At 44.1% G+C, this 26,358-nt stretch overlaps 2 protein-coding genes across 2 annotated transcripts; one reads left to right on the forward strand and one right to left on the reverse strand.

The window, feature by feature from the left end:
- Positions 1 to 529: 529 nt before the first annotated feature.
- Positions 530 to 1,371, forward strand: ASCL4 (achaete-scute family bHLH transcription factor 4). Its single transcript, XM_062491284.1, has one exon. The coding sequence runs from the start codon at positions 530 to 532 to the stop codon at positions 1,094 to 1,096; it is 567 nt and encodes a 188-aa protein (XP_062347268.1). The 3' UTR covers positions 1,097 to 1,371.
- Positions 1,372 to 15,006: 13,635 nt separating this feature from the next.
- RTCB (RNA 2',3'-cyclic phosphate and 5'-OH ligase) lies at positions 15,007 to 25,568 on the reverse strand. Its single transcript, XM_062491285.1, has 12 exons — positions 25,474 to 25,568; positions 25,281 to 25,359; positions 24,424 to 24,491; positions 23,173 to 23,272; positions 21,935 to 22,091; positions 21,198 to 21,354; positions 19,961 to 20,120; positions 19,460 to 19,635; positions 18,490 to 18,678; positions 17,897 to 18,007; positions 17,077 to 17,196; positions 15,007 to 16,060 (listed from the first exon to the last, which is right to left on the reverse strand). Exons 1-12 carry the CDS (start codon positions 25,564 to 25,566, stop codon positions 15,953 to 15,955), a joined length of 1,518 nt encoding a protein of 505 aa, XP_062347269.1. The 5' UTR covers positions 25,567 to 25,568; the 3' UTR covers positions 15,007 to 15,952.
- Between the last annotated feature and the right edge of the window lie 790 nt (positions 25,569 to 26,358).

Below are 26,358 nucleotides of genomic sequence, written 5' to 3' on the forward strand. Positions count from 1 at the left end.
TTGGGTAGTTTTTTAGATGACAGAAGATCCTTGGTTCCTGAGAGCGAGGAGTTCTGCCAAAACTTTGAAGATCCCTGTAAACTTTGCAAATTACCCATCTTTTGGAGACAATTATATCAAACGATATAATGGATTACAATACATGAGAAGTGTTTAGAGCCTGGAAGATTATTTATGTTTGGCATTAACTCTTATGGTCATAATTTCAAGTGGAGAGAAAAGGAATACACAGGAACCCTCTTATTATCTTTTGAAATATGAAGATCACAGGAAAAGAAGGGTTTAAATTGTGAAGCGATGGTCCTCAAAGCTTCCATTAACTGGCATCCTACACCTATAGAAGCAACAAGGCTTTCCAGGCACAGTGTGGACCTCCTGAGTTGTTAGCCTTGCTTTGAGATCCGAGTTTTAATACACCACAGGAGGAAGCTGCAGCCTGTGGGGCAGGCTACCTATACAAATGTTGGATTAATACATTGGAAGCCAAATTCACGGGCTAACCTCTCACTGGTGAGGAAAACAAAGAAGCATGGGCAGCACTAAAGAGGATGATAGACTCTTGAAGAGGATTGCATTTCCAGGAGCTGTGTCCCTGGCTAACAGCCACATGCACCCCCTTGGGGTACCCCTGAGAGAGCCCTTTGGGGTTCCCTTCCACCTGGACCCATCTTACTGGGAGCAAGCCTATAGTGGGCACACAGGCCGCATCTCCTACGTCCCGTTTCCCGGCTACATGGGCATCTATGACTATTCCTTGGAGCCTGCCTTCATTCGGAAGAGGAACGAGAGGGAGCGGCAGCGGGTGCGCTGCGTGAACGAAGGCTACACGCGCCTGCGGGAGCACCTGCCCAAGGAATTCTCCGACAAACGCCTCAGCAAAGTGGAGACCCTGAGAGCTGCCATAAGCTACATCAAACACCTGCAGAGCTTGCTGGACTGCCATCCCTTAGGCTCTGACACTAAGGAAACGCTCTCTGCCCAGGAGCGCCCGGGAGCTCCCAGCCAGGCTTCCCCCCGGGAGTGCAACAGCGATGGAGAGTCCAAAACTTCTGCAGCATCATCCCCCTACAGCGAATTTGAGGAGACGGGCAGCTAGGTCTCCTCTCTGGACACAGACAGCTTCAAGTTTGGCTGAAAAACTATTTCAAACCCTGGGGAATTTTCTACTGATGAAAATTAATGTCAGGGAAAGGAGAAACAGATAGGGAGGGGAAAAAAAAAAAAACAACCAGAAAAAAAGGACTCTGAATGTTCCCTGTATAAAACTTAAACGTGATTTGTAAACAAACAGATATCTCTCAGGTTGCTTCAGCTGTGTTACTAAGCTTCCTTTGGATTGTTTGTTAAACTGGAGCAATATTTGCATTTGACTTTTCATTCAGCTTTTATTCTGTTCTATTTTCTTCTGCCTTTCACTTGAGACAGTAAAACCAGATAAATCCATTTCAGAAAATTCCCCTCCCCTTTCTCCTGCTTTGTCCAGTGAGTTTTACTGTCTGTTTTTCCTGACTGCTAACCTGAGATGCACTGCACTGCACTGCAAACACTTGGACTGGGGAAGGTAAGATTTAGTTAAAATATATTTCCCTAAATATTTCAGAAAACTCACAGAAATGCTTCTATTTATGAAACAACAATTTTTCAAATAAAAAAGGGCTATACTTGGAAATTAATTTCTTTTAAAGCATCTTTTGAAGTGAAAGAAACAGCTCATACTGTGGACACTGTCTCTTTGGTGATTATTCTAAGGATAATTTTCAGGAGGATAGAGCTGGACACTCATTCCAGTCAGTGCTAGGAAGAGGGAAACAGAGTTCCGTAAAACTGCACCTTCAAAAGCAAAGCTTCACTCAAGAAACTGAAAAAATTAAAGCCTTTTTCCTACTTTTCTGAAATCTGAGTTCATGGACAAAATAGTCTTGATTGTGCCTTTGGCAGTTCAGAAATTATATGCTTAGAAATATAACCTGTAATGGTTTGACAGTGATGTGTACAAAAAAGGGAAGCATTGAATATATCGGTTTACATCGGCATGAAAATGTAGGTATTTCTTCTTTTGTTCAGAATAATGTATTACTTTTTCTAAGGACACAGCTTTTAAAATTAATACTTCAAAATCTATGGAATACCTTTAATTTGGATTGCATCCACTTAAAATGAGAACTTCTCTCCAATTCATTTTAAAATCTGCCTTTCTCCAAGGCTTAAATCCCATTCTGAATATGGAGTAAACTTCTTGCCCTCCACTTTCCACACACTTTTCAAACTTTTGGTTTTTTGGTCTTGTGTTGATGAAATGTTTTTGTATCTTTTTTTTCTTTCCTTTCTGTCATGTTGACTGAACACCTGAAAAAATACTCATGTATAAATAAGAACAAATACTGATCAAATACCTCAAAATGTGTCCATAAATTTCCTTTAAATAAAAAAATGTGATAAATCCTGCCTGTGTCTTTTTCACTTTTAATCAGTAAAAACCAGGACAGCTGTGGTTGCAGGGATAATAACTTTTCAGGAAAAAATAGAGAAAACTGAAAGGGAATAAATACAAACTGCCACCTATAAAACTAAATTTTTCATCTAGATTTTAAAATTTAGATAAAGGAGCAGGTTTGTGTTTTGGGCATCTTATAAAAATTATTTGGTATAAAAATACTCTTCTGCTTCTAAAAGACTATTCTCAACATCTGTACACTTTTAGCTCCTGTGTCCATGGCAGTCACAGGTGCTGTTCTTTACCCTTTACATGGGAGACAGCTCCATTTTCCAGTGACTATTTTGTTTCTCTGAGGGCTATTACTTTTGCAGAGGCTGTTTGCCAGACACAAAAACTGAGGTTTAGTTACCTGGACAGTTCAAATCCAGAGCCAATGTACTCATTTCTGGCTGTGCAGAGTTTGTATTTCTTACCCAAGAAAGGACAGTAATGTAGAGGTCCAAAGGTCTCATTGGGTTCCATTGTTTCTTGGATTTTCTTCTTTCCTTTGTGTTTCTCTGGCAAGATATTCAACCTGTCTCTCTCTCTGACTCAGTTTTGAGATTTCTGGAAATGTGGAACTGATGCTGGCAGTTCTGTGAGTAAGCCTGAATTGCATTTCTCCCTCAAAGCAGAGATTAAATCTTTGTCATCTATTAAAAACATGCCCTCCCTCAGAGTATCAGAGGCAAATTCTGTGAAATATACTTCTTTGGAAAGCACTCTGAAGATGAAAAGCATCTTCATGATATACTGACAATAAATAGCCAAATCAAACCAAACCATTAAAAATAAAAATTGCCAGAGTGACCATTATTTCCTGGGCAGGACATGTCAGATAAGTCCACAGATGAATTTTTAGGTCAGATTGCTACCACAGATGTCTGACCCTGACAGATAAAGATCCAGGAGCCTCAATCGTTAATTCCCAAACCTCAGAGACATGGTGCACTGTGCCACCTTCTCCATGAGCAGCTGGCAGGAGAAGGGGACTAGGTTGTGACTCTGCCTATTTCATCTCTCAGGTGGAATGTTCCTCAGTGCTCCCATCTAATGGAGGGGAAATTATCCCACCCTGGGCCATCATTGCATAAGGCTGTCTTTTTTATAGACTATACATCTTTAACAACTCTGGAGATATCTTTAAAATACCTCCCAATCCAACCTCAGTGCTGAGGATGCAAAAACCAGAATGGCACATGCATTTTAATTTAATTTTATATTAAAAAAGTAATTTCTGGATGAAAAGGAAATGCTTTCTGTGGGGAAAATCTGTCACAGATTGAACCCCTCTCTTGAGGAAAGTGGTACATTTTTATTTCCCACAGTTCATGTTGTTATGCAAACCTCTTGTGCAATCTTAGCACATGCAAGTAGAAAACAAGATTTCCTAAATATGCATTGGTGCTTTTGTCCAGGTATCAGCAAAGGTTTAAAGTGAATGCCATGTTTCAAAAGCTTTATTAAGCTGTTTCTGTCTATGCAAAGGTTTTTTTCAAAGCTTCTAAAGTGTATCATTATCAAACTTTAAAGCAGAAAATGATCCAACTTGTCACCATGAAAATTAAAGTTTTAACAAAAGTGTTGACCAGAGGAATTCTCTCCACATGGGACAATTACTATTTACAAGAAAGGTGAATGTTGCTATCTGTAGGTAACCATACTACAGCTTTATCTAACTCTTGCACACCAAAAGCAGACACTTTAATCTTTCTATTGAATCTTGAAAAAAACAGACATCTGAAGTCTTCCCTCTACTGCTGTTAAATTACAAATCCATTTGCTTCTTGATATTATCAGCATTTTAAAGATGTGTTTCCCGGTCATGGTATTGCTGTTAATCCTCTAATAGCTATTTAGCTGATTTGTTTGTAAAAGCCCATCCACAATCCTTTCATGTTATATTACCCAGAGTCAGTAATGTGGCCAAAGAAAAGAAAACCAGAAGGCACTATAGAAAAGTCATGTTCAGACAGTAAAGCAATCAGGGCCAATTTATCTCACTGGAATAAACGGACAGGGAATGTCCACACACACACACACACACACACACACAGTACCTTTGAAAACATTTGTCTCCAGCATAATTAGGCAAGAATGAAAACAAGATCCAAAACATTTCTAAGAGAGCCTCTGAAGAGGTACCAACAGGAGATCACTGCTGAAGTAAGCTGAGGTATGTGCCATATCTGAGTAAGGTCTTAGTAAGCCTTTCCAGAATAGCCTAAGCAAATATAACTTCAGCAGGTGCTTCTCACCAGTAACCTTCAGAATATAAAGAGATGGCTATAGGGTAGAAATAATTCTAGGTAAATGGGGAGCAGCAAAATAGCAAGACTGCAGCTGCACTCAGATCTTTCATGGGGCTGTCTTGCTACACATCTAGAAGCTCTGAAAATGCAAGATGAGCACCATTCTCCATCAGCCTGAAGGTGTGCTTGTAAATTAAAATCCAGTGTGAATGCTCACTCAAGTATTTCCCACATGATTCTTATACAATTCTTTTCTACCTTACTGTGCACTTACTATCCTCTACCAGGGCAGTGGAAAAGTTCTTCAAGTTGCCTTTGCTGAGAGGACAAGTTAGAGCAGTGAAGACCCTCCCTTGAAAATTTTGAAGACCCCTCTGCTCAATTCTGATACAACTGGAGCTAGAGGTGTCAAATACATGAAATTCCTACCTGGTCCATGAGCACTGGTGGCACCAGAGTAGAAAAATATGCTACTGCAAAGTCCTTGAAGAGGGGAAAGCTAACATTGGCTCATGTGCTGGTCAGCCAGCCCACAGGCACCAGCCAGCTGTGAGCAGGCACATGTGCTTTGTGTCACCTCTTGCCTGTTCTACTGGGGCTAGTTAGAAAAATTAAATGTTTTGAAGGTGATTTTTTGTTTTTTGTGGGTTTTTTTGGGGGGGAGGGGAAGGCTACACAAATGATCTGTGAGAGGCTGAAAAGTTGAAACTGTGGGAAGGTAGTGAGCAGTGACGCTTTGGGGCTTATATAGCACAAAGCTGAGGCAAGCTGCATTTACTATGCTGCTCACAAAGCAGCTTGATTGTCCCCATGATTTTGGTTTGATGTGGTGTGGTTCTGGGCATATAAAACAGGTTTTTGTGTTCCAGGGCTATAAGATGTCACCACTGAACCCTAACCAATCTCTTCCATCTGCACTGAGATCACAAAGAGAACAAGTAGTTACAAATAAACAGAATTTTCACATCTTTTCATGTATGCGCTTTACTGCAGCACTTTGCTATGTGGGGCTGCTCTCTTGATGTAGCTTTTTAAATGTGAAAAGCACTGAAGAAGTTCCAGCCTCAGCTGCAGACAGCTTATCCGAAGGGATCACTCATGCAGAGGTTAAAGCACACTGGGGCTTCACCAGTGGAACTGATAATAAACTATGTAAAGCATAAATGAAATAAGCCAGAGGTACAAACACAGGAGTGTGTGTTGTGGTGTTTGTGCATGGGAAAAGGAGGAAGTGTGGAACAGGGGAGGGAGACAAGAAAGTGGTTTTGAGGTGCAGCACACTGATTGATACCATATCAGCTGCATGGCTGAAACAAGGGAAACGGGAACAAATCAGATATGACATCTTTGGAGAGGATTAATTATGGGGGAAAAAGCCAAACCACCCCCCTCCTCTCCCCCCCAATTTAATATGTTTTCCTGCACCTCAGACACATCACATTTATTTACCTACCATCACTTCTTATTCACCTTTTCTTGTTCATCATTGCAAAATACCTCCAAGTATATGTTTTATCAAAGTGCTGAGCAGTTGTGAGCAGGCTGTGCTCTATCAGCGAGGAGAAGATTACAGTGCTCAGCCCACCTGCTGTCAGGAGCAAAGTGATAAACCCAGATGACTTCAGCTCTGAGCTATTCCTCTGTTTCAACAACAGCATGGTCTACCTCCTGCCTCTGTGCTGGGAACACCAGTAAATCCTGCCCTACTGGAAAACATTACCAGACTGCCCCTGTAATGTTTTACCAGGAGCTGGTTGCATGGGTTTCTTATCCCCTGTGTGAGTGAAAGCACCCAGGGCCCCTGTGCTTGTAGATAAACCTGCCCTTGCAAGGTTTATACTTTGCAAAGTATAAATTATATCTTAAAGGTATTATTTAAGGTGTAAATAATACCTTGCTCTGGTATTGCAGAGCCGGCAGCTGCAGCTACTTCCATTCCATTCCATTCCATTCCATTCCATTCCATTCCATTCCATTCCATTCCATTCCATTCCAGTTACAGTGAGGGTGGTAGGTACAGATAAATCTCTCTACCAGGCTGTCAGGACAACGATGCCACTGGCATCCTGCTTGCCATGAGCATTTCACTGCTGACTAATGCAGACCACTGCTGAAGCCAGGCAAAAAGCCATGAGAAGCCCTTTTCCCTCTTGCCTCCCTCAGCCCCCCAACCCCAGCAGTCTGCCCCCAACACAGCTGGGTAATGCTGTAGCCCTGGTTCACAGGGGCAATGCCCCATTGCAAGCAGTGGTGCAGATCCCCAGGGCCCTGTTAGGACAGATCAAAGCTGCTAGCATGACAAGCAGTACGAATGCCTCTGTTTATGTGCAGCATGCTCCATAGCTTTGTATTTTGCAGCACTATGAAAGCTTTAAAATTTCCATTTACATTAACGAGCCCATAAAGCATAAGGTTGTTAAGTGGTGTTTGTCTTATCCTGTCTGAGAATCTCATTACCAGCTGGTTTGATTTTTACTAAAAGCAAGTTTCAAGAGGCTGCTGAGTTGGAGCTGCATGTGTTGGGGGAGCTTGCTTTGACAAAACAAAACAGCCTCCGATGCCACCACCATGAAATAGTTGAATTGCTCTGTAATACGAGTGGTCAATGCCTTCAGAGGTGAATGAAATTAGTTGGCTCTGTTATTGAAAAACATATTGCATTTAAACATTTTTAAATTTACTTTTGCAACTGACAAAACACTTTGAGCATTGGCTAGTTTCTGCCAACTTTGCTGGGATTTCACTGAGGTCACTGTCTTAAGGAACACATTTACAGACTCAGGATTATTTTTTTCCCAAGAATGAAGTCTATGGGGTCTCTGGCCAGGCTTTCCATGGCTGAAGCAGGGGGTAAAAAGAGCACCCCTGAGAAAGCCACTGGTGAGTTTCCTACAATGTTCTTGATTACAAGAGATAAAATAAGAATGCAGCAATGAAGCCTGGGTGCAGATGTAGGCACAGAAATGTGTGGGGCAAGCACCACAGAGCAGCTACGAGAGCAGGCACCAGGGTCTGGAGAGCAGGGGCTTGGAGCTCCTGTTGGGCAGGTGTCATCTGGTATAAGCTGGGACTCAGGTGTTACAATGGCAGCAGCAATTTGTGCCCAGAAATCATCAGGATGATGTGTTGTGTTTTATACCTGAAGTTCTGCAGATAAGAAAAGTTTTATTCCATCAATTTGTAAATGAGGCTGTTTTCAGTTTGGAAGAACATAATTAGAAATTATGTTTAAAATGTATTTGTATTGACCCATGCCCACAAAACAGAGGCAGTTATGGGTTTTTGTTTTCTGCAACCATTTCCTTTTTTCAGCTAGCCCTAACTGAGATAATACTGAGAACAAAGTTCACAAGTGTATGCTCAAATATTGACAGTAACTTCACTGTAACAATTAGGAAAGTGACTTGACAGATCTGAAGGCTTAAGGCTTCCACACCATGAAATGTGTGAATGGAAATTCATTAGACTTACTTAAAGTTTACTTTGAGAGGTTTAAGAAAAGGCAGTTTGTAGGGCAGAGTAAAAAATGTTCAAAAGGTTTGAAGAGTTGTTGAGATTCCTGGAAGATCAGGTCCTAATTTTTAATGAGACTCACTGGGATGGAGCTCTTAAGAGAATAGGTTTTATCGAGAAATTTCAAGTGCTTTTTCATTTCAGCCAGGTTTTATATAAAAATATTACACAAGTGCTCCAAAGGGAAAAGGTGTATAAACCAAGCTATCAAGAGTATATTCCACCTGGTACATTATGAGTGTAAGACAACACTTACATGGTTAAATTATATCCCTCTTTCCTGACTTTTTTTTTATCCTAGATTCAGTGGGATAAACTCACCTCCTCATGAAAGATCTGGCAGCTCCCTCGGTGTCCTGAACCCTATCCAACTGATAATTACACTTGTTTGAAATCGGGGAGCTGAGAAGTAGCCTCCAGCTACCCAACAAAGGCTCCTCCAATGCTCTTCCCTTCTCCTTGTCTGCCTCCTGCTGAAACACATTTGCAGTCTCCTGAAGCCTCTGAGGCTTTTCCAGAGATCTGGTGGAACCAGACCCAGCATCTCATGGAGTATCATCACACGCAAAGACAAAGAAACACCGCCACAGGCATAGTTAATGCAGACAAACATTAATGGCTTTTTTTTCCCCTTCCCCCTCCAGTTGCAAATGTATAATTAATCTCAGTTCAAATTTATATGTTTGATCTATTTCCTTTAGGCTTCAAATGTGTTTGAAGGAAGGGGAAGACCTTTGTGATGTGATCTGAAGTGCCTGGGATAGGCTCAGTGTTTACATGGACAGACCCCCATGCCCAGAGCTGGTCAGGTGTGGAGAGCTCCCAGCTTGCAGCCCTGGGGCTGCAAAATTTGGAACATAACATTATTTTAAGGTTAAAATGCAGTAATTTTGCAGCACCCCAATCAATAAAAAATAGCATCAATTAATATAAAAAAATATACAAAGCTTTACAAAGGTACCATTAGTACAGCCATTTTAATTTGCTGCACACAGAGCAGCAAGACACAATATATAGACATGAAATCCAACTCTTAAACTGTCATTCAGTTATGAGCTAGTTCCTTTTATTATTGTATCTTTGGCTGAGGTGCTTCCCAAGCTGGTCTGCAGGAGCCCCTTCACACCAAAAACCATTCCTGCAGGGCTCCCTTGAGCAGTGAGGACACCCACAGCCAGGTGATGGGAACTTTCTGTGGACAAGAGCCAGAGCAGGAGTCGACCCCCTTCCCCCTGTGATCAGACCCTATGAGCCCTCGCTCCTGCAGTTTAACAGAGAGGAAAGGTGTAGGGATGAAGGACATATCCACTTCAAACAGGGAAATTTCCATTTGAAGTGCTGGCTTGAGTCAAATCCTCCCCAGCAGCACTTTGTTCCCCTCACTAGTGCGTATCTATTTCTTCTGACAACAGTTTCATGGCTTCGGGATAAAAAAGCCCAGCTCCATTGGTATTATATTTTACAACTACAGACAGACTATGGAGATTAAAATTCTTTGGCTGAATCACCAGAGATGGGGAGGGGGGGAGATGGGTGCACCAGGCGCTGTGAAAGGTGGGTTGAACACAAACCAAAGTGAATCCAGCCTTTCTTTCCTGGTGGTGCCGTGGAGGCTGGGGAGAATGGCAGATGCAGGTGGCAAAGGCAGAGCTGAGGGGACACTGTCATGAGGGGCCCTTTGTGAAGATGGACTCTGGCACTCACTCAGGGCTGGGGGCTCAGGACTCTTCACTTCTTATGGCACAACACTAAGAGCTTGTTCCCATGGCAAACACGAGCAGCTGAAGAACAAAACAATTTCTGGTTGATGCATAAGGGTTTTGCTTGAAACCAAAGGCCTCCCTTCAAATAAATGTTTTATTCCCTGACATGCAGCATTTTAATTTGATCTTAAGATTTTCGAGGTTCTTCAGGTGGGACTGTTCAGTGTGAAGTAAAGTGAAATGAAACCTTACATGCTGCCATCCATTGTTGAATGTTTCCTGACTGAAAGCATCCATCTAGCTCTGTCCCTGTCCTTAGTCCACCCTGAGAGAGCAACCTGTTGCTCTCTCAGCTTCTGTCCCTTAGCACACAAAGATGGCCAAAGCAAAGGGGCAGGTTCAGCATTTCACATGAGCACAGAGGAATTTAGGTACTCACTAACACTGAACTTAAGATGAGGGTCTGGCTCAGTGGCTCTGTGCTCTAGCCAGAAGACTATGAAAAAGTTACTCTAAATTTTGTCATGACTCTTGAAACTCTGAACAGCTTACACCCTCTCCTACTTGCAGTTTAGACTGTGACAGGAATAAACCCATCCCTCCAGCAGCACTGAAGCCTCAGGAGAAGACAGCATGCACTGAGCACGGCACAACTTAGGCCATGCTCCACAGAGAGCAAGTGATCAGCACTCATCACCACTGTGATCAGCAGCACTCAGCAGTGGCAGAGCAGAAGGATCTGGTCCCTGAATCACAGATTTGTATTTAAATAGGAAAGACCAATAAAAAGTGAGATTAAAGGAAGTGATTTTTATTCCTATTTGCAAAAAGGGCACCAAGGCATAGGAAGATGGAGTGACTTGGTACAGGCTGGAAAAGTCCATGATGGACTTGAATGTCTGAGCCTTAAGTGGAACTTTTCTTTCCAGGACCAGTCTGTGATGGAGGATTCACTTTCTGTCAGAGAAGCAGGGGGAAAGGAGACAGCAATGGTGCTCTTGGCTGCTATTGATAAATCATCAAATTTTTGGAATTTCTGCCTGAGAGACAAGGAAAGGAATATTGGCACAAACAGGGATTTGGGGTTCTCTATCAGGATAAAATTTATGCTTCATCTGCTGACCATTAATGGAAGAGCTCGTGTGGTCTGGCAGAAGAGCAGCCAGCAGCCTGCACATCTGAACTTCCTAATGGGATTTGTGAAGGCCAGGTGACCTCACAGCCCTGGGACTGAGGTGTGGGACAGGAGCAGTGCATAGCTCCTAGCACACCATGCCTGTGAGCAGGGTTCTCCCTCCCTGCTCTCCCCTCTGTGGCCTGACAGCTGCCCCATGGGCACTGCAGTCCCCCTGGGATCCCTTCCCTGGGGAGGGATTCTGTGTCATGGAGGTGCCCAACTGGGGCTGCTGGGGTAGGAGAACACCCAGCACTGCCTGCACCCAAAGGCAGCCTCCTGCCAGCAGAGCTGCATGTCTTGGGCTGGGCAAAGAGGGGTCCCTGGATGGAGAGTTTTCTCCTCCTCTGCAAGGCTCAGTTCTTCCACCATGAAAGGCCTCCAGCCCTGCAGATACACACAGCTTGTGCCTGCAGGGCTGGACAAAGTCCTTTTTTGGGCTAGATTCAGAATATACAGATACTCAAAGTACTCAAAATGGAGGAGAAAGCCTCAGGACAAGCACTTTGTGTATCCCCTGACAAAAGCACTGCTATAAAAGGTGGCAAAAATCCCTTTAGCAACAGCTACAGTATAAATACCTTCGAGGGAAAGAATAACTTACAATGACACCTTTTTAGTCCTCATCCAAGAAGTGGTTAAACATTTGGCAGGGAAACAGTGGAGGAACTCATCAACCTACCTATGGTTTTAAAGGTTGTTAACTTGTTAGTGAATGACACAAATTTGAAGCACCACAATAGCAAGCATTAGTTAAAAATAAAACAACTGTGGTTTTGGTTTGTTCATTTGTTTTTTTAAATTAAAAGCACAAACAGGTTACAGTTACTAAGAGCTGAGAGCTGGGTAACCAGATGATTTCTTGGAATTGGCTCCAATACAAGGCTGACTCAGACACCTCAGCATGTCAGGGCAGCCCAGCCCCTGCGTGTCCTTTACTAAGCTAGTAAATGTTAAATTAAGTGCTGGCAGATGATTCAATTTCCCTTTCCTGGTCATAATCTCTGCAATTCAGACTAGTGATTATTTTGGTTTCTGAATTTATATATACAACATGACCTAAAGCAGTCTCCTGGGGTTTGGGAGCAAGGGTGCAGCAAGATGGGGATGTGGTCAGTGCTATGAAAGCCAGCAGCAACAGCTCAGGCAGGGGATGGAGAGGGAGAAGAAGCTGCACATCTGCCATGGGAGACCAGAGGAATTTCTGTACCTTCTGCTTTCCCACCTCACACATCACTCAGCATGACCCCCACCCTCCTGCAAACAAAAACCCCACCAGAAACCACATCATTATTGGTGTTTGTGAATGCCAGGAGGTTATCATCCTCTTCTTCCTCCCATGATACAGGGGACAAAGCTCCTGTTACCCAGTATCTCCCTGTCCAGGGACTGCAGAGCTCCTACTTTTCCACTGTACACCTCCCACTGCCACCTTTCCAGACAGAAAACCAGAAGCACTGGTGATCAAAACTATTCAGGCTAGGACAGAGCTCAAGAGAGCAAAGCAAATAAATGCCAGGTACAGGCAGGGCCTGCAGCTCCACTGAAGCTTTCCTGCAAGCAGGGAGCGTGCTGGCACACGCTGCAGCAGGGATATTGCTGTCTGATCACTGGGAAGGCTGGGGCGGTAGAGGGAGGAGAGGCCAGTTAAGTGTGTTTATGTTTGAGAGGAACAAAGGAGAGCAGAGGAGAGCGTGGGGGTGCCTGTGCCAGAGATGTGTCAGAGATCACTTGTTCCTCCTGGGCCAGAACACCAGCCTGGGACCACCAGCGTAGGAGGAAGCAGCGTGTGCTGCAGAGCTGCGTTTAAAGCAGGGAAAGTCAGAGCAGAGGGAAGAGAAATCCCAGGAGACCTAGGGTGGTGACAAAGCGTCACCAGGTTCCCAACCCGTTAGGTGTGCAGTATGGTGCAAATAAACCACAGCAGCTTACCTTGCTGGGGTCTGGTTTCCCTTGGGAGAGGCTGAATTAGGGGACTTAGGCGCCTGGAGAACACAAAGTGTCACCAAGTCAAGGTAGGCCATCAGCTGCACCCCAGCTTTGCCATCTGCGATGACAAACGAAACACAAGGTCCCCGTTTGGAACGCTGCTGTGAGGAACTGCTGTCCTGGGGGTCTCACACAGCCCACGGGCTGAGTGCTGCCTCTTTGACCTGGTATGCACCCCACAAACAGCAGTCCCAGCTTGGTCTGCAAACCCAGGGCTTTCTGAGAGTCACCCAAAGGCAACCAAACCCTGAAGTGCAGACTTAATGCAGACACCCTGCGCAAGCCAACAAACCTGCTGCAGGCCACAGATGAGTGAACCAAGTGAGTTTGGGCAGGCAACAGGTGAGTGCCTGTGGTTGGACAGAACTGTGCAGCAGTTCCAAGGGCAGATGTAGACCAGATCTCCTAACTGTGGTAACCCAAAAGAAAAAGGCCAAACACTCATTCACCAAGGCTTTTTCGGTCTTTTGGGAAGGAAAGTGCATCAACAGGTATTTCAGAGTTCTCAGTAATCTTCCATGGAAGCAGAGATGGTTCAGTAATCACACTGGTTCTTTGGTGTTGCCAAAATGCTCCTACAGATCCACCTGTATTTCAGCACATGAATTTTAATACTGTATGCTTTCTCTACCTAACACTTCTTGTATTTTTTAAAATGCAAAATAAAAAATGTTGTTGGACAACCCTATTGGCAGAAAAAAAGACAGACTTGAATTGGAAAAAAATCCTGGTTCAAACAAAGAACTGGGAGACATCTTACATTTTTCCTTACTTTTTTAGGTGGTTGAAAAAACAGCACTTCATATAGTACAACATACAACAAAAACTAATACCAGCTTTGAAACAGGAAACCAAAATTGACAGCTAACTCCTGCAGTCTTGAATGCTAATGCATAAACACTGATGATCAGAGAACTTAAGACATACATCCCATCCATATGACAGCATGTCCATGGTACTCATGACTTCTGCTTGTAAAAAACTTGAATTTGTCCCTTAATGGTAAGGCTAAGTAGAAGTTGAAAGGGGAACTGTGTTTGTGAAATGGTTATTTTTAAATGTGAATGTTTTAAAGGTTCCCTTACATTCCACATCAAAGAAGAAGTATTTATAGACAGAGACTTCTGCAAGGAACACAGACTTCTGCAGATTTGAGACAAATTTTTCCTTCAGTCACTGGAGGCTAACTCACATTTCTAGTTGAAATGATTTTTGTTTTAAATTCAGCAAGTATGTCTCGGACCTCTGAAACGGCAATCTGGAGCTGTTCCACTGAAGAAAGGAGGGGGAAACAAGAAGTTTTAGGTTCAGACCCACAAGAACTCACAGCAGTGCCTATAACTACACGTGCTGCTTCTGAGCCTGCACAAACACAGCACTTGAACCTAAGAAACCACTAAGAACAAAGTGATTACAACAGTGAAATACCATTATGCCTTCTAAGATCCTGCACTTAAAGGGATGTTTCATCAAAAGGCACTACAGTCCATCAATCACCATCTGCTCCCCTTACACGAGTGCTTGGCAGGACTCCACTTTTGCTTTGGGGTATTACTTCCCTCCAGCCGCCCTCTTGTGCCGGCATCCAGCCTTGCAGGCAGGCTTCCAACGAGGTGGGAAATAGCATGGCCCCGGAAAGGACAAGTCACAGCCACCACACTCCTGTCATAACCGAGCTGGGAAAACAGCACGGCACTGCCCTTCCTTGTGTCCTGCAAAAATTCTGCCATCTGCACATTCTTTGCAAGATCCGTCATCCGAATGGATGTCTCTGAATGATCCAAGGTATCAAAACACAACGTGTTTCAAGCTCGTATGTGGCTAAAATGTCTGTTGTCTGCTCGGAATAACACACAATAAACATGACACATACACTGCCACATCCATCTTCCCATTTTATTGTAATCCCCCAAAATGGTGCAGTGGGGATGGTCAGCTTCCCCTCCAGCCTTGGTTAATGAATGTGGAAAGAAACACTCTAAGTCCCATCACATTGGGCCTGACCCTGAAATTTGGCTCTCTTAAATCAGAGCTGTGGGGACACAGTGAGCAGCATTACCCAACCCAACTTTCACATGCTCAGAGCTTTTTAAAATGTTGGATTAGCACATCTCTAAATCAAGTTACAACTTTTACTAGGCTAACAAAACCTCTCAAGGCAACATACTTGATTCTGTTCAGCTTTTCCAAAAGACTGTGGAATGCCTACTTGTCCTGAGCCAAGTTCACCAGGTGCTGTGTAAAATGGGAGAGGCTGGGGTAAGACTGTGTCTCAAGCTTAGCTAGCCCCCTCTCAACCCGAGCTGGAGACTCCTCCCAACTCCATATTACTTACCCAGCTGCCACAAAACATGCAACAGTACAGACTATGCATAAAGGTACCTGCACACAGGACTTTCCCTGCCCACATGTGCAATACCCTGTCTATCAGAGTACTACCATATGCAGAAAGAGCTCCAGGCACTCAGGTGTGGTGACAGAAGGTTTGCTTTGTACACCACCTTCACTTATGGAGGTGGTCTTACAGCACAGCACTTAGTGACAACTTGGGCAAGTCTGAAGTCCTGCCTGAGCAGGGAAATGGATGAAGGACTGCATATAAAAACCAATACTTACTTACTTATTTTGTTTGCCCTGTCCTCACAAGAAAAGAAAGCCATATAACAAGGAAGAGGGGCATTAATTATGGCTAGGAGTGGTTAAAAAATGGGTGTATCCTCAGCTGTTGTGTTTCCAGAACAGGAATGTGATATTTGAGCATCCTAGAGAGTCCAAGAGGTATGGGAAGATGGTAATTCTAGTCAGTTCTGTGTAAGGCCTGGAGACATTGGTGCCTTGTTGGCTCCTAGCCTTTTATAACAGCAATAGGTCTCAGTTTAATGGCTTTCTTGCTGATGCCAGCTTCGTGGCAGGTGTTAACCACATCAGTCACATTCTTGTAAGACTCTGGTGCCTGGAGGGGAAAAAAAAAAAAGACAAAACCATAAACAATCCATAGTCACAGGAAGTCAGCTGTAGGCTTTTGAAATCCACTCTTCACAAAAATAACCATAGAAATGGAGGGTGCAGAAGTAGGTGAACATATTGAGAATCTGTCCACCTTACGTGTCTAAGAAATCTGTAAGACACTTAGCTTTCCAAAGAAGCTCTCATCACATTTCAGATAAAACATTAGCTGTTTTAATCCAGTTTTTCAGATAATCAGTGCCCCAGCATGTGAGAATGGCAAGCCTCATCATCTAGTAGGAAGTGACTCCAGCTTCTTCTCTACAGGAAGCCTTTAAGTTTTATCTTCACTGCCCCACAGTGACAGCAGTCAAGGTTTAACTCTAGAGTTTCCCTCTCTGACCCCTATTCTGACAAGGAAGCTGCTCTTAAGTAGAGACTTCAATGTGGTCAACATGTCACCAACACCCAGAAAAGCAGAGCGCCAAACAATTAACACTTTTATGAGTGAGGTTGTGTACAGAAAAGGCATACTCATGCTAATGCAGAGGAACTGGAAGTCATAATATTCAAAGTTTTCTGACCATTCAGAGTTCTCTTCTTATGCAAATATGAGCTCATCTTAAAGGAGGATCTTTAAAGCAGAACTAATCTACATGAAAGCTGCAGTGTAAGGTAAATTTAAAGCAGGGAGAACATAATTCAAGAAGGAAATCCATAAAACACAGCTACTTTTGTAGATGCTCACACAAAGATAGCAATTATCCCTATCACCAGGCAGAAGAGGAAAAAACATATCCCCCAAAACCTGTCAATCAGGCATCTCCCCCTTCAGCATGCTTTTAGGATAGAGAGCACTTTCCATTTTCCAAAAAATCTGACAGCTCTATCAGAAATCACACAAGCTGCATATTTAGAGTACTGGCAATCGCTTAGCACTGCAAAAAATCAGGTCAGGGAGAGTCATTCAGGCAGGGAGCAAGACCCCCTTTTCCTTCTAAGAAAATGAAGTACTAAACTCACTTCTTCCATAACCAGTTTGGGAGAAGCAACACGGATGGCAATGCCCATGTCAGCCAGCTTGTCCAGTACATCCTGGAAGTCCAAGTTACGTCGAGATTTGGCTCGAGACAGTGCACGACCCTAGGCCAACAGTTGTGTTAGTTTTATTCTTTGTAGCAGTTTGGAAAAACAATACTCTTTCTTATTCAAAAAAAAAACCCTCCATTGCTGCATTATAAGCAAACACAGAATGACTGAGAGCACAGACCACAGTAAACCTTAATGCAGGAAATTAATTTAGCCTTCAGGTCACAGGCTCCTGCAAAATCACACCTCTGGTGTGATGGCTAGGAAAGTTTCATTTGTCTAACACACTCATCTCCAAGTGTCTTTTTTACCCAAACCAAAAAGTGCTCAGATCTTGAAATTTACTGGAAGATAATTCTTTTCCTCATTGATAGTCTCACACTATGAATAACAGAGGAGGAAATACCTTCTAACTACTGAGATGTTTTATATAGACAGCCTCAGCACAGTTAATCCCTCCTGTTATCTCAGAGATATGAGAATTTTGTAAAAGGAGCTTATTCTCCACATCTTCATCCTAACATCTACCTTATAAAAAGCAGTATCCCCTAGATTTTCTGCAGAAGTAGTCACAGCTACTCCATAAGGGACAAAGATTTCTATCTTGCAGGTCTCCTGGGCAGAGACTACTGGCAAAGCTCCTCTCTGCTTGTATGGCCAACAGATGAATTACACATTGGATGACCCTCAACAACTTTATTCTCTGGATGACAGTCTCATCCCAATCCCTCCCTGAAATAACTTCTTGACTTACAGCTCCATGGCACGTAGTTCCAAAGGTCTCAGTCATGCCTTGCTCTGTGCCAGTGAGGACATAGCTACAGGTGCCCATTGTGCCACCAATCAAAACAGGCTGTCCAGTCAGCTGTGGATGCAAAGCATTCATTCGTAAGAAAAAGCTGAAAAACCTCATTCTTAATAGAAGTCTGAGAGGAACCTTATCTCCAGAAAAGGAGGTCAGATTAACATTCCTTGAGAGTATCCCTGGTTGTCTCAGGTGCCTGCAATCAAGGATTCTAGAAAACTAACTGCACTGCAGGAGGCAGACCAGTAGATCAAAAGCCTTGTGTCCAACACAGAGACAAGGTAAACCATTGTATCCTGCCCCTGGCATAAAGGACTTCTTTCCTTTTATATTATTCCAACCACTTCGGGTGTGGAGCAGAAGCAGGAGCTCAGTGTCCCAAAGATCTATCACACACAAAAGCAAAATACTGCCACCCCACCAGAGTTCTAGTGCTGTTACCTTAAAAAACAAACTCACAGCATTCAGGTATCCATCATGGACCCTAAAATTGTCTGATTAATCCAGAATTCTCTATTTCCTTCTCCCAAAGCTACACTTACTTGATAATCAACAGCAATGAGAGGATGGTGAGGAGGGAAGGCCCTGGTTGATCCCTTTCTGTGCACCAGCAGAGTCCTCTCCTTTCCATCCACTACATGCTGTTCCACTTTGGCAATGTTGTGAGACACATCATAGATAACGTGCATGTCAAGGTCATCTGGGGTTGTGTTGAAGACTTTGGCAAAGGCCTAAAGAGAGAGCAAATCAGGATGTGAGATACAAGATCATCATAATTCGGCCACAGTGGAACTGAATACAATAGTGCTGAGAATGACAGAACTGGACTGCACAGATTGTTTTTCTCTGCCCACTGGAAGCTTCCTCCTACAATTGTCAGATATCAGGCAAATCTGTGAAACTCCAAAAAGCTGGCCTGAGCAACAAAATCCCTCAATTTTGGCAACAAAACCCCCAGTTTTCTTGTACCCTCTTCTCCCAGCTCAAGCCATTTTCAAAAACACTGCTTAAGTGGCTTCTGCCAAGGACAATCCAGTAATGTTGAGAGATTTTGGATAGGTTGCTGTGACTGCAATTTTGTACCAGTGTCTCCAGAAAGAAACAGTTTAAGAAACATAAAAATGAAATTAAGTTCAATAGTTGTGCTGGTTTTGTATTAATTTTATTTTTTGGTAAGGAAGGAAAGGAACCAATTATAGAAAAAAATCCCTGTGAAGACCTTGGCGGCTTCCTTTAGACCTGACAAAAACCAAAGTTCTTCTTTATACCCTTTCAAGTTTGAGCCTGTTTTCCCTTCCTTCTAATCCTATCTCACAGCAGGAAACGAGTAACCAATTCTAGTGGGTGCACTGGCAATTTGGCCACCACACAAATTGGTGCGTTGGCCGGGAAATCTGAAAATTGGTGAACCAAAACCACTACAATAAGTGCAACTACTCTTTGTTCTCTTATGTCTGGGATGAAGCAGATGTGCAGCAAAAATATCTGCATCAGAGACAACTCTGCTCCTACCTGTCGTGTTAGGAAAGTCATGGAAGAGCGGTTAACCCAGGCATAGTTGCCAGCAGCTGCCATTCCCTTCAGGTAATCCTGTCCCTCTGCAGAGGCAATCCTGGCACAGGCCAGCTGGCGATCATTCACTATGATTTTGTCCCGTTTCATGGCTTTTTCCATAGCCACCAGTGCATCTGGGAAATAAACACAGGAAGTCTAAGTGACTTCTTCATTTAGCTGCAATTTTTGAGGTTAACATGGGTGTCTGTAATTTATATTCTACAACTGAATTCATCTGTCCAATGGTCAAGTCCAAGGCTACTTCTTAAATAAAAAAGCAAATCTGTGGCACAACGTTATCAATTGTTTGCAAACAGATAACACCTGACCAGGCAATTCAGGATGCTCTCATAAACTGCACTGTAAGAAATCCTCTTCGGTGCTGGAGTTTGCTGCCAGTGACAAGACCATGCTGATGAATTTGCCTCTCTCCATGTAGCTACACCAGTCAGATCATACCTGTGGCAACCTGGTGGCCCAGCCCTCTGCTTCCACTGTGGATCATCACGCACACCTGCCCTTTGTGGTCGATGCCCATTTTCTTAGCAGCATATTCGTTGTAAATCTCATCCACCACCTGGATCTCAGCGTAATGATTTCCAGCTCCTAGGGTTCCCAGCTGCCAATCACAACAAACTTATCAGACAGGGCAGAGAAAGCAGCCTCGGGGAGCACAGGGCAGAGCTACAGCAAGGTTTTAGGTTTAGAAAAGGTTTTTTTGGGGAAAAAATATCCCCATGTAATCTCCAAGGAAGCAGAACCACTAGCATCACCACTTTCCTTTCTGTTCAAATTTGTAACTACCTGTGCAGTTGGAACAAGACCGTGATTAAACAAAAGGACCAGGAACATAGAGACTGCTGCCACTTTTCTTCAACTTACTTTGGCCTGGATGGGAAGAGTACAGAGTATCAAGACTTCATCTGCAGTTTGTACAGACAAAGCAGACAGTCTTATACTTGGTTATAACTCCACAAAGAAGTTACATCTTGTTAATTAGGTACTTAAAACTTTTCAGTGGATTAAAACAAGATATTCCATTTCCAAGGCCAGATTTTTTCAACTCTGTAACAGATGATCACTTATTTGCAAGGCAAATGTGAAAATTTGGAACATAACATTATTTTGAGGTTAAAAGGCAGTTATTTTGCAGCACCCCAATGAATAAAAAATAGTATCAATTAATATCAAGAATACACAAAGCTTTACAAATGTACCATTAGTACAGCCATCTCAATTTGTTGCACACAGAGCAGCAAGACATAATATATAGACGTGAAATCCAACTCTTAAACTGTCATTCAGTTATGAGCTAGTTCCATTTATTATTAAATCTTTTCTTGCCCTGCTATTAACTTGCTGAGCAAACATGGATGAAAGTTGAACATTAAGTAGCCTATCTCTTCAAAACAAAATACATCTAGACATGGAAATGCCAGCCAATATAACTTCCAGTACCAGGAGTTAACAGGTGAAAACCTGATGGCCCCAGGGACCTTAGATATGCCCAGTATTACTCTGCTCTGTTGCAGCCCTGTCAAGAATCATTCAGAACTGACCTCACCATCTCACCTTTCCCCCTGCCCAGAAATGCAAGACAGAGTTTCAAGAAAAAACACAGAATTAGAGAACTAGTCTCTGACCTTTACATTTGAACCCTGGGTGCATGCACAGCCCCCCTGAAACATAACATTACCTGAGGCAGGCCCCTTTTCTTTGCCCTTGAAGAGACTTTGTTGGGGTCAGCCTGTAGCATTCTTCCATATTCCTCACAGTGCTCCTTGTCCTCTGCCCAGGCATAGCCCTCCCGGAGAGACCAGTCCACACCCATCTCCAGGGCCTCTTCCAAATCCCTGCAATTATCAAACACCTACATAAGATAATTATCCTTAGATATACTCAAAACTCCAGTGCATATGGCCTTGAGCAACTTGACACAATTTTTTTCTTAGACCTACCTTTAGATTTAGATCCTTCCTGAAAGGAGTTGGATGAGATGACCTTAAAAGAACTCATCCAACCTAAATTATTCTACTATGTTATGGTCAGCCCCCAACTGTCCTAACAAAAAGTCCAGCTTCTTAATACTTTATGAAAATCAAACTCTACAAATATGTTAACTTCTGATAGGCCATCACCTCTTCTTCTTTGCTGGGTGGGGAATACCTTATTTTCTATCCTATCTATCATGACTTTCAGAAAAGTTTTCTTTGAGAAGAAGTGAGAACCCGCAAGAACTTTTATGGGTTTTCAATGGGGGAAGAAAGAGTTGACTGCACTGATGATTATGTCAGTCCTGGTAAAACACATACGCAGAAAGAACAGAAAATATTTTAGAATTACTTTTCCTTTCTTAAGATTCCCACTGATTAATCTTGCATCAAACCAAACAACAGGGACGTCCCCTCTAGTGATGTATGCACATTCTCTTACTTGGCATTCATGGGGATGACACCTTTGGAGCCAACACCAACAGGAATGTGGTCAAACATAGCCTGGGCGAGCTGCTCTTTCACAGGCTGCACATCACTTTCATCCAAATTTGTCCGCAGCAAGCGGACACCACAGTTGATGTCAAAGCCGACGCCACCTACGAGTGGAAAAAAAGCCACGTCAGGGAGCATGTACTGAAGGCTGTGATCTCACTCCTTTTCTTGTGACACAATACAAGGGGAAAAAAAGCAGAACTGCATTAAGCTTGGTTTTAACAGATTTACATGAAGCCTCAGACTTCAAGACATAGCTGTAGGATTGCCTACAGAGCTCTCTGTTTACAAAGTTACTCCAGCAAGTTGACAAAGAGAACTGGACACAATTATAAAATGCACTGCCCATAGAAAGTAGAGAGAACATTCTTGTTCTGCTGCCTAAGGTCAGAAGAAAAGTGACAGATCTTAGAATGGTGCCCTGACATAAAAAGTTCTTGAAAGCAATCCCCAAAAATAAGTTCTTTTTTTGAATCTTCACGGGACTAAATAATAAATAGTTGCAAGAAGTAATAAATACTTACAAAGAATATGAAACTTCAGTTCTTGGTGTTTTGCTTCACTCTTACTGTTTATAATAATAAATTCTATAAGGCAATGCCAAATGTGAAAGATAATCATGCCACCTTTAGTATGGAAGTTCTGTTAGAGAGGAGATGCCAAACTAAGAGACCTTGGGTCTGAGTCAATCAGGAACACTTGAACTGATCAAAGCAAAATTGAAACATGAGTATCATGTTTCATGACAACCACACAAGCTTCAGACTGTCAGTAACTAAAGATCTGGGTGTTTGCTAAAAAGACAGACATACTGTAAGGTCATGTTTTAAGTGTAGAAACACCCTCAAAATACGTTTTCAAACTACTCAAAGAAACTAGTCAGTTCTTGATCAATCTGGTGAAACCCCAAGGTCAAAGACTTCAAAACTGAGGGATACCACAAGTCCAAGCTGCAAACACAAGGGCAATTCTCCCTGTAGTGTTTAGCTGTTCTCAGTGTAACTACCTGCTCCATAAGGAATGAAGATTCTAAATGTAAGAATTAAGCAACCCTTAATTCCCTATAATGCTCATATTTTTTGCTTTGTTCCTGAATGTAAAGTACTGCAAAGTCCTGTCATTTTGAAAAGTATTTTTATGCCATCCCAGATATTTCTCAGAGCACGTTAAGTCAGTCATCCTTACCTGGTGAAACCACTGCTTCAGGATCACTCATATCAAAGGCAGCCATGTTGCCAATAGCAAATCCATAGCCAGAATGGACATCTGGAAGGCCTATTGATCTCTGAAAGACAATTTTAAAGCTTTATGAAACTCCATGCTGAAGAGTTGCCTTGGTTATACTTTGCCTTGCGGCAGTGCTTGCCACATTTGCAAACAAATGTATCAAAAAGAGAAGGGATGTTCAGATGTAGGCGGAGTGAACACACCAACTCAGGTGAGGATCTAATCTCCTGTACTTACAGGACAGTCAGAAAAAGCAGAGAGCAGATCTCTGAAGCAAACACCCTGTGACACCCAGAACATTATCAGAAACTGGAGCTTCTCAATATCTATTAAAGTGCTACCACACACTGAAGTAAACACTACTTTTGAATGGGATTATTTGCTGCTTTTGACCCTCCTTGCCATCACCAAGAAATCCTTGTTTTGGAACTAAAACGTTAAGATTTGAATATGCAGATGATTGCAGCATCTCTTCTACAAACTACCAGCCAAAACTGCCATTTTAGCAGGTTGTTACTATTCTACCTTACTCCATTTTGGCCTGACCCCTAAGGCATTTAACAGCATGTTGGTCGGCCTTTTACTACATCCATAAATTCAAAACTTCTGCCAAAAGAGACAATGAAAAAGCTGTTATTTGTTACTTATTAATATATGCAATATTGAATGTGAAAAGGGTAATTTCCACATCGTAGTTTGCGCTTCTTGAAAAGAGTCACAGGTAAGTATTTTCCTCCTGCATCATTTTATCCGATGCTTTGCTTCCAAAAAGCCACAGGATGAGGGAAGGCAGTGTTGAATGCATGTGAAGGCTCACTGCTCACATGAGGCCAGTAACAATAATACAGACAACAGTACCACCTCCTGCTCCCTTCACACTTCTCCAGGAATTCCAGAGCAGAGGCAATTCAAAACCAACAAGCAGTTAGTATTCATAGTGGGGAAAGGTGGCTCAAGAAGCTGAAACAGCATGAAAAGTTGCATATCAAAAGAAAAGCAATGAAGTAAGTGGCTACTTCTGTGACAGCTTTGTTTTGCAGTCTTGCCCTAGCAAGCACTGCTTACTCAGACACAGGCTCCTAACACACAGACTGCCTTGAGAAGAACTTCGGTCCACACCTCTTCCCATGAGAGAGTTCCCATTTGGAATGCAATAATCTCAGGCAAATGGGAACAGAAAAAGAGCATATTTTCAGAGCAGATACTCACATGAACAATGCCAGGCAATGCAGCCACATTCCCAATCTGTTTCATAGCAGGCAAGAAGCCACCCGCACCTGAAAAAGATTTTTTTTTAAAGTCAACTGACAATTACCATGATAATCATGATGAAACACTTTCTAAAGAGGCTGTTTAAAACACTGGCAAAAAAGAAGGTGGCCACGACAAGACTTCTAATCTGGTACAAAGAGCGTGGCATTGTGCATGATTTGCAGTTTCATTCAATGCGGTGTGTACTTCACTGATAACCAACTTCTGCTGTGTTTGTACCAACAGCGTGGGGTCTGGGCTAAGAGCAGCAGTGTGCTCTCTCCTGCCCAGCGGGCACCTGGGATCCAGCCCTGCACTCAGAGAGCAGACCCAGGCAGTTTCCCCAGGGCAAACTCCGAGAGCGGCACTCAGGGAGCACTGCCGAGCGCAGCAGCGCCGGGGCCGCCCGCCAGAGCTGGGCACAGCCACGCCGGGGCTGCTCCTGCCCGGGCTGCAGCGGCACGGCACGGCACGGCACACACCGAGGGAGAACCCGCTGCTGTTCGCCTGCTCTCCAGACCGCCCCGCTGCACGCCGCGGCCCAGGCAACCGGTGACACAAGAGGACTGCCTTAAGTTGTGCCAGGAGAGATTCAGGTTGGACATTAGGAGGAATTTCTTCACGGAAAGGGCGAACACACACTGGAATGGGCTGCCTATGGAGGCGGTGGAGTCACCGTCCCTGTGCCACGGTTTAGCTGGCACGGTGGTGTTCGGTCACCAGAGGCTGGACTCGAGATCGCGGAGATCTTTTCCAAACCGACTGATTGTGTGTCACCCCCCCGGGTCAAGGGGTCCGCTCCCCGCCGGACCCACCTCCTCCGCGGCAGGCATTGCGCAGCTCCTCAAACATCAGCTTCTCCAGCGGGTCGTTCACGTAGAAAACGCCCTCCACCTGCGGGGAGAGCCGTCAGCAGCCCGGCCCCGGCCCCGGTCGGGCCGCACCGACCGCCACTCCGCGCCCCTTTCCCCGACCCCCGCCCCGGACACCCGGGCCCCTCCCACGCACACGCATGTTCGGCACGAAGCCCTTCTTGATCCGCCAGCAGTTCTTGTCGATCTTGTCCAGGTACTGCAGCTCATCGTTGTAGCTGCGGCTCATGGCGGCGGCGGCGCTCCCGCTCGGCGGATCCCGAAGGCAGCGCCGGCCGGCGGCAGGAACTGACGCGAGCCCGCGGCAGGAGCGGACAGGAGCCGCCGAGGCTCAAACCTCCTCCCTCAGCCCTGCCTCCTGCTGCCTCACTCCATCCATCTGTCCGTCCGTAGGTCCGTCTGTCCCCGACCCGCGCCGAGGGCTGGCCCGCCTCCAGCGAAGCGCAGGCCAGGCCCTTCTCCCACCGTGGTGGGACGCGGTACCCGCGGGCCGGGCTGTGACCGTGAGCGCAGGGTTGTACCTGGCTGCCTCCTCCCTCACACCACGTACAGATTCTGGGCTGGTTTGTATGGGGAAAAACCCCAAGTATTTTTTTCAAGTGTCTGTGCGTGCTGGCTCCCCCTCCGGGGAAGGGCAGCTTTGGCCCGTGGGGTATTCAGGTACCGCCCTGGAGCAGGTGGGATGAGCTCGCTCAGCTCCGGACAGGCAAAAGCTGCCTGCAGCCCATCCCTGCTTGCATTTCTGAGCAGGAGGGACGAAACAGGTGTTTGGGAGGGCAGAGTCGGTTTCCCTCCCAGGTTTGGCCAAAGCACAAGCACCTACGCATTGCAGGGCAGGCATGGCTCTCTGCCAAACTGTGTTCATATTTGCACGCTAATAAAGTACTGAAAAAAAAATGGAGAAAGAAAGAAAGAAAGAGGGTAAGATAACATACCCAAACGAAGGAAGGAAAGTATCTAACCTTTAATTCAGACAAAGACAAAATTCCGGAGAATTAGATTTAGAGGACTTACACTGAAG

Source organism: Cinclus cinclus, chromosome 4, assembly GCF_963662255.1.
Source record: "Cinclus cinclus chromosome 4, bCinCin1.1, whole genome shotgun sequence".
In the NCBI taxonomy this organism is placed as follows: Eukaryota; Metazoa; Chordata; class Aves; order Passeriformes; family Cinclidae; genus Cinclus; species Cinclus cinclus.

What these genes read in the sequence shown, in the direction of transcription:
- ASCL4 (XM_062491284.1), top strand. Translation starts at nt 530, where the DNA reads ATGGGCAGCACTAAAGAGGATGATAGACTCTTGAAGAGGATTGCATTT.
- RTCB (XM_062491285.1), bottom strand. Translation starts at nt 25,566, where the DNA reads ATGAGCCGCAGCTACAACGATGAGCTGCAGTACCTGGACAAGATCGAC. An exon ending in TGAAGCAGTGGTTTCACCAG is followed by an intron (nt 22,092 to 23,172) that starts GTAAGGATGACT and finishes TTCCACTCGTAG; the next exon opens with GTGGCGTCGGCTTTGACATC. An exon ending in TGACTTTCCTAACACGACAG is followed by an intron (nt 18,679 to 19,459) that starts GTAGGAGCAGAG and finishes CTCTCTCTTTAG; the next exon opens with GCCTTTGCCAAAGTCTTCAA.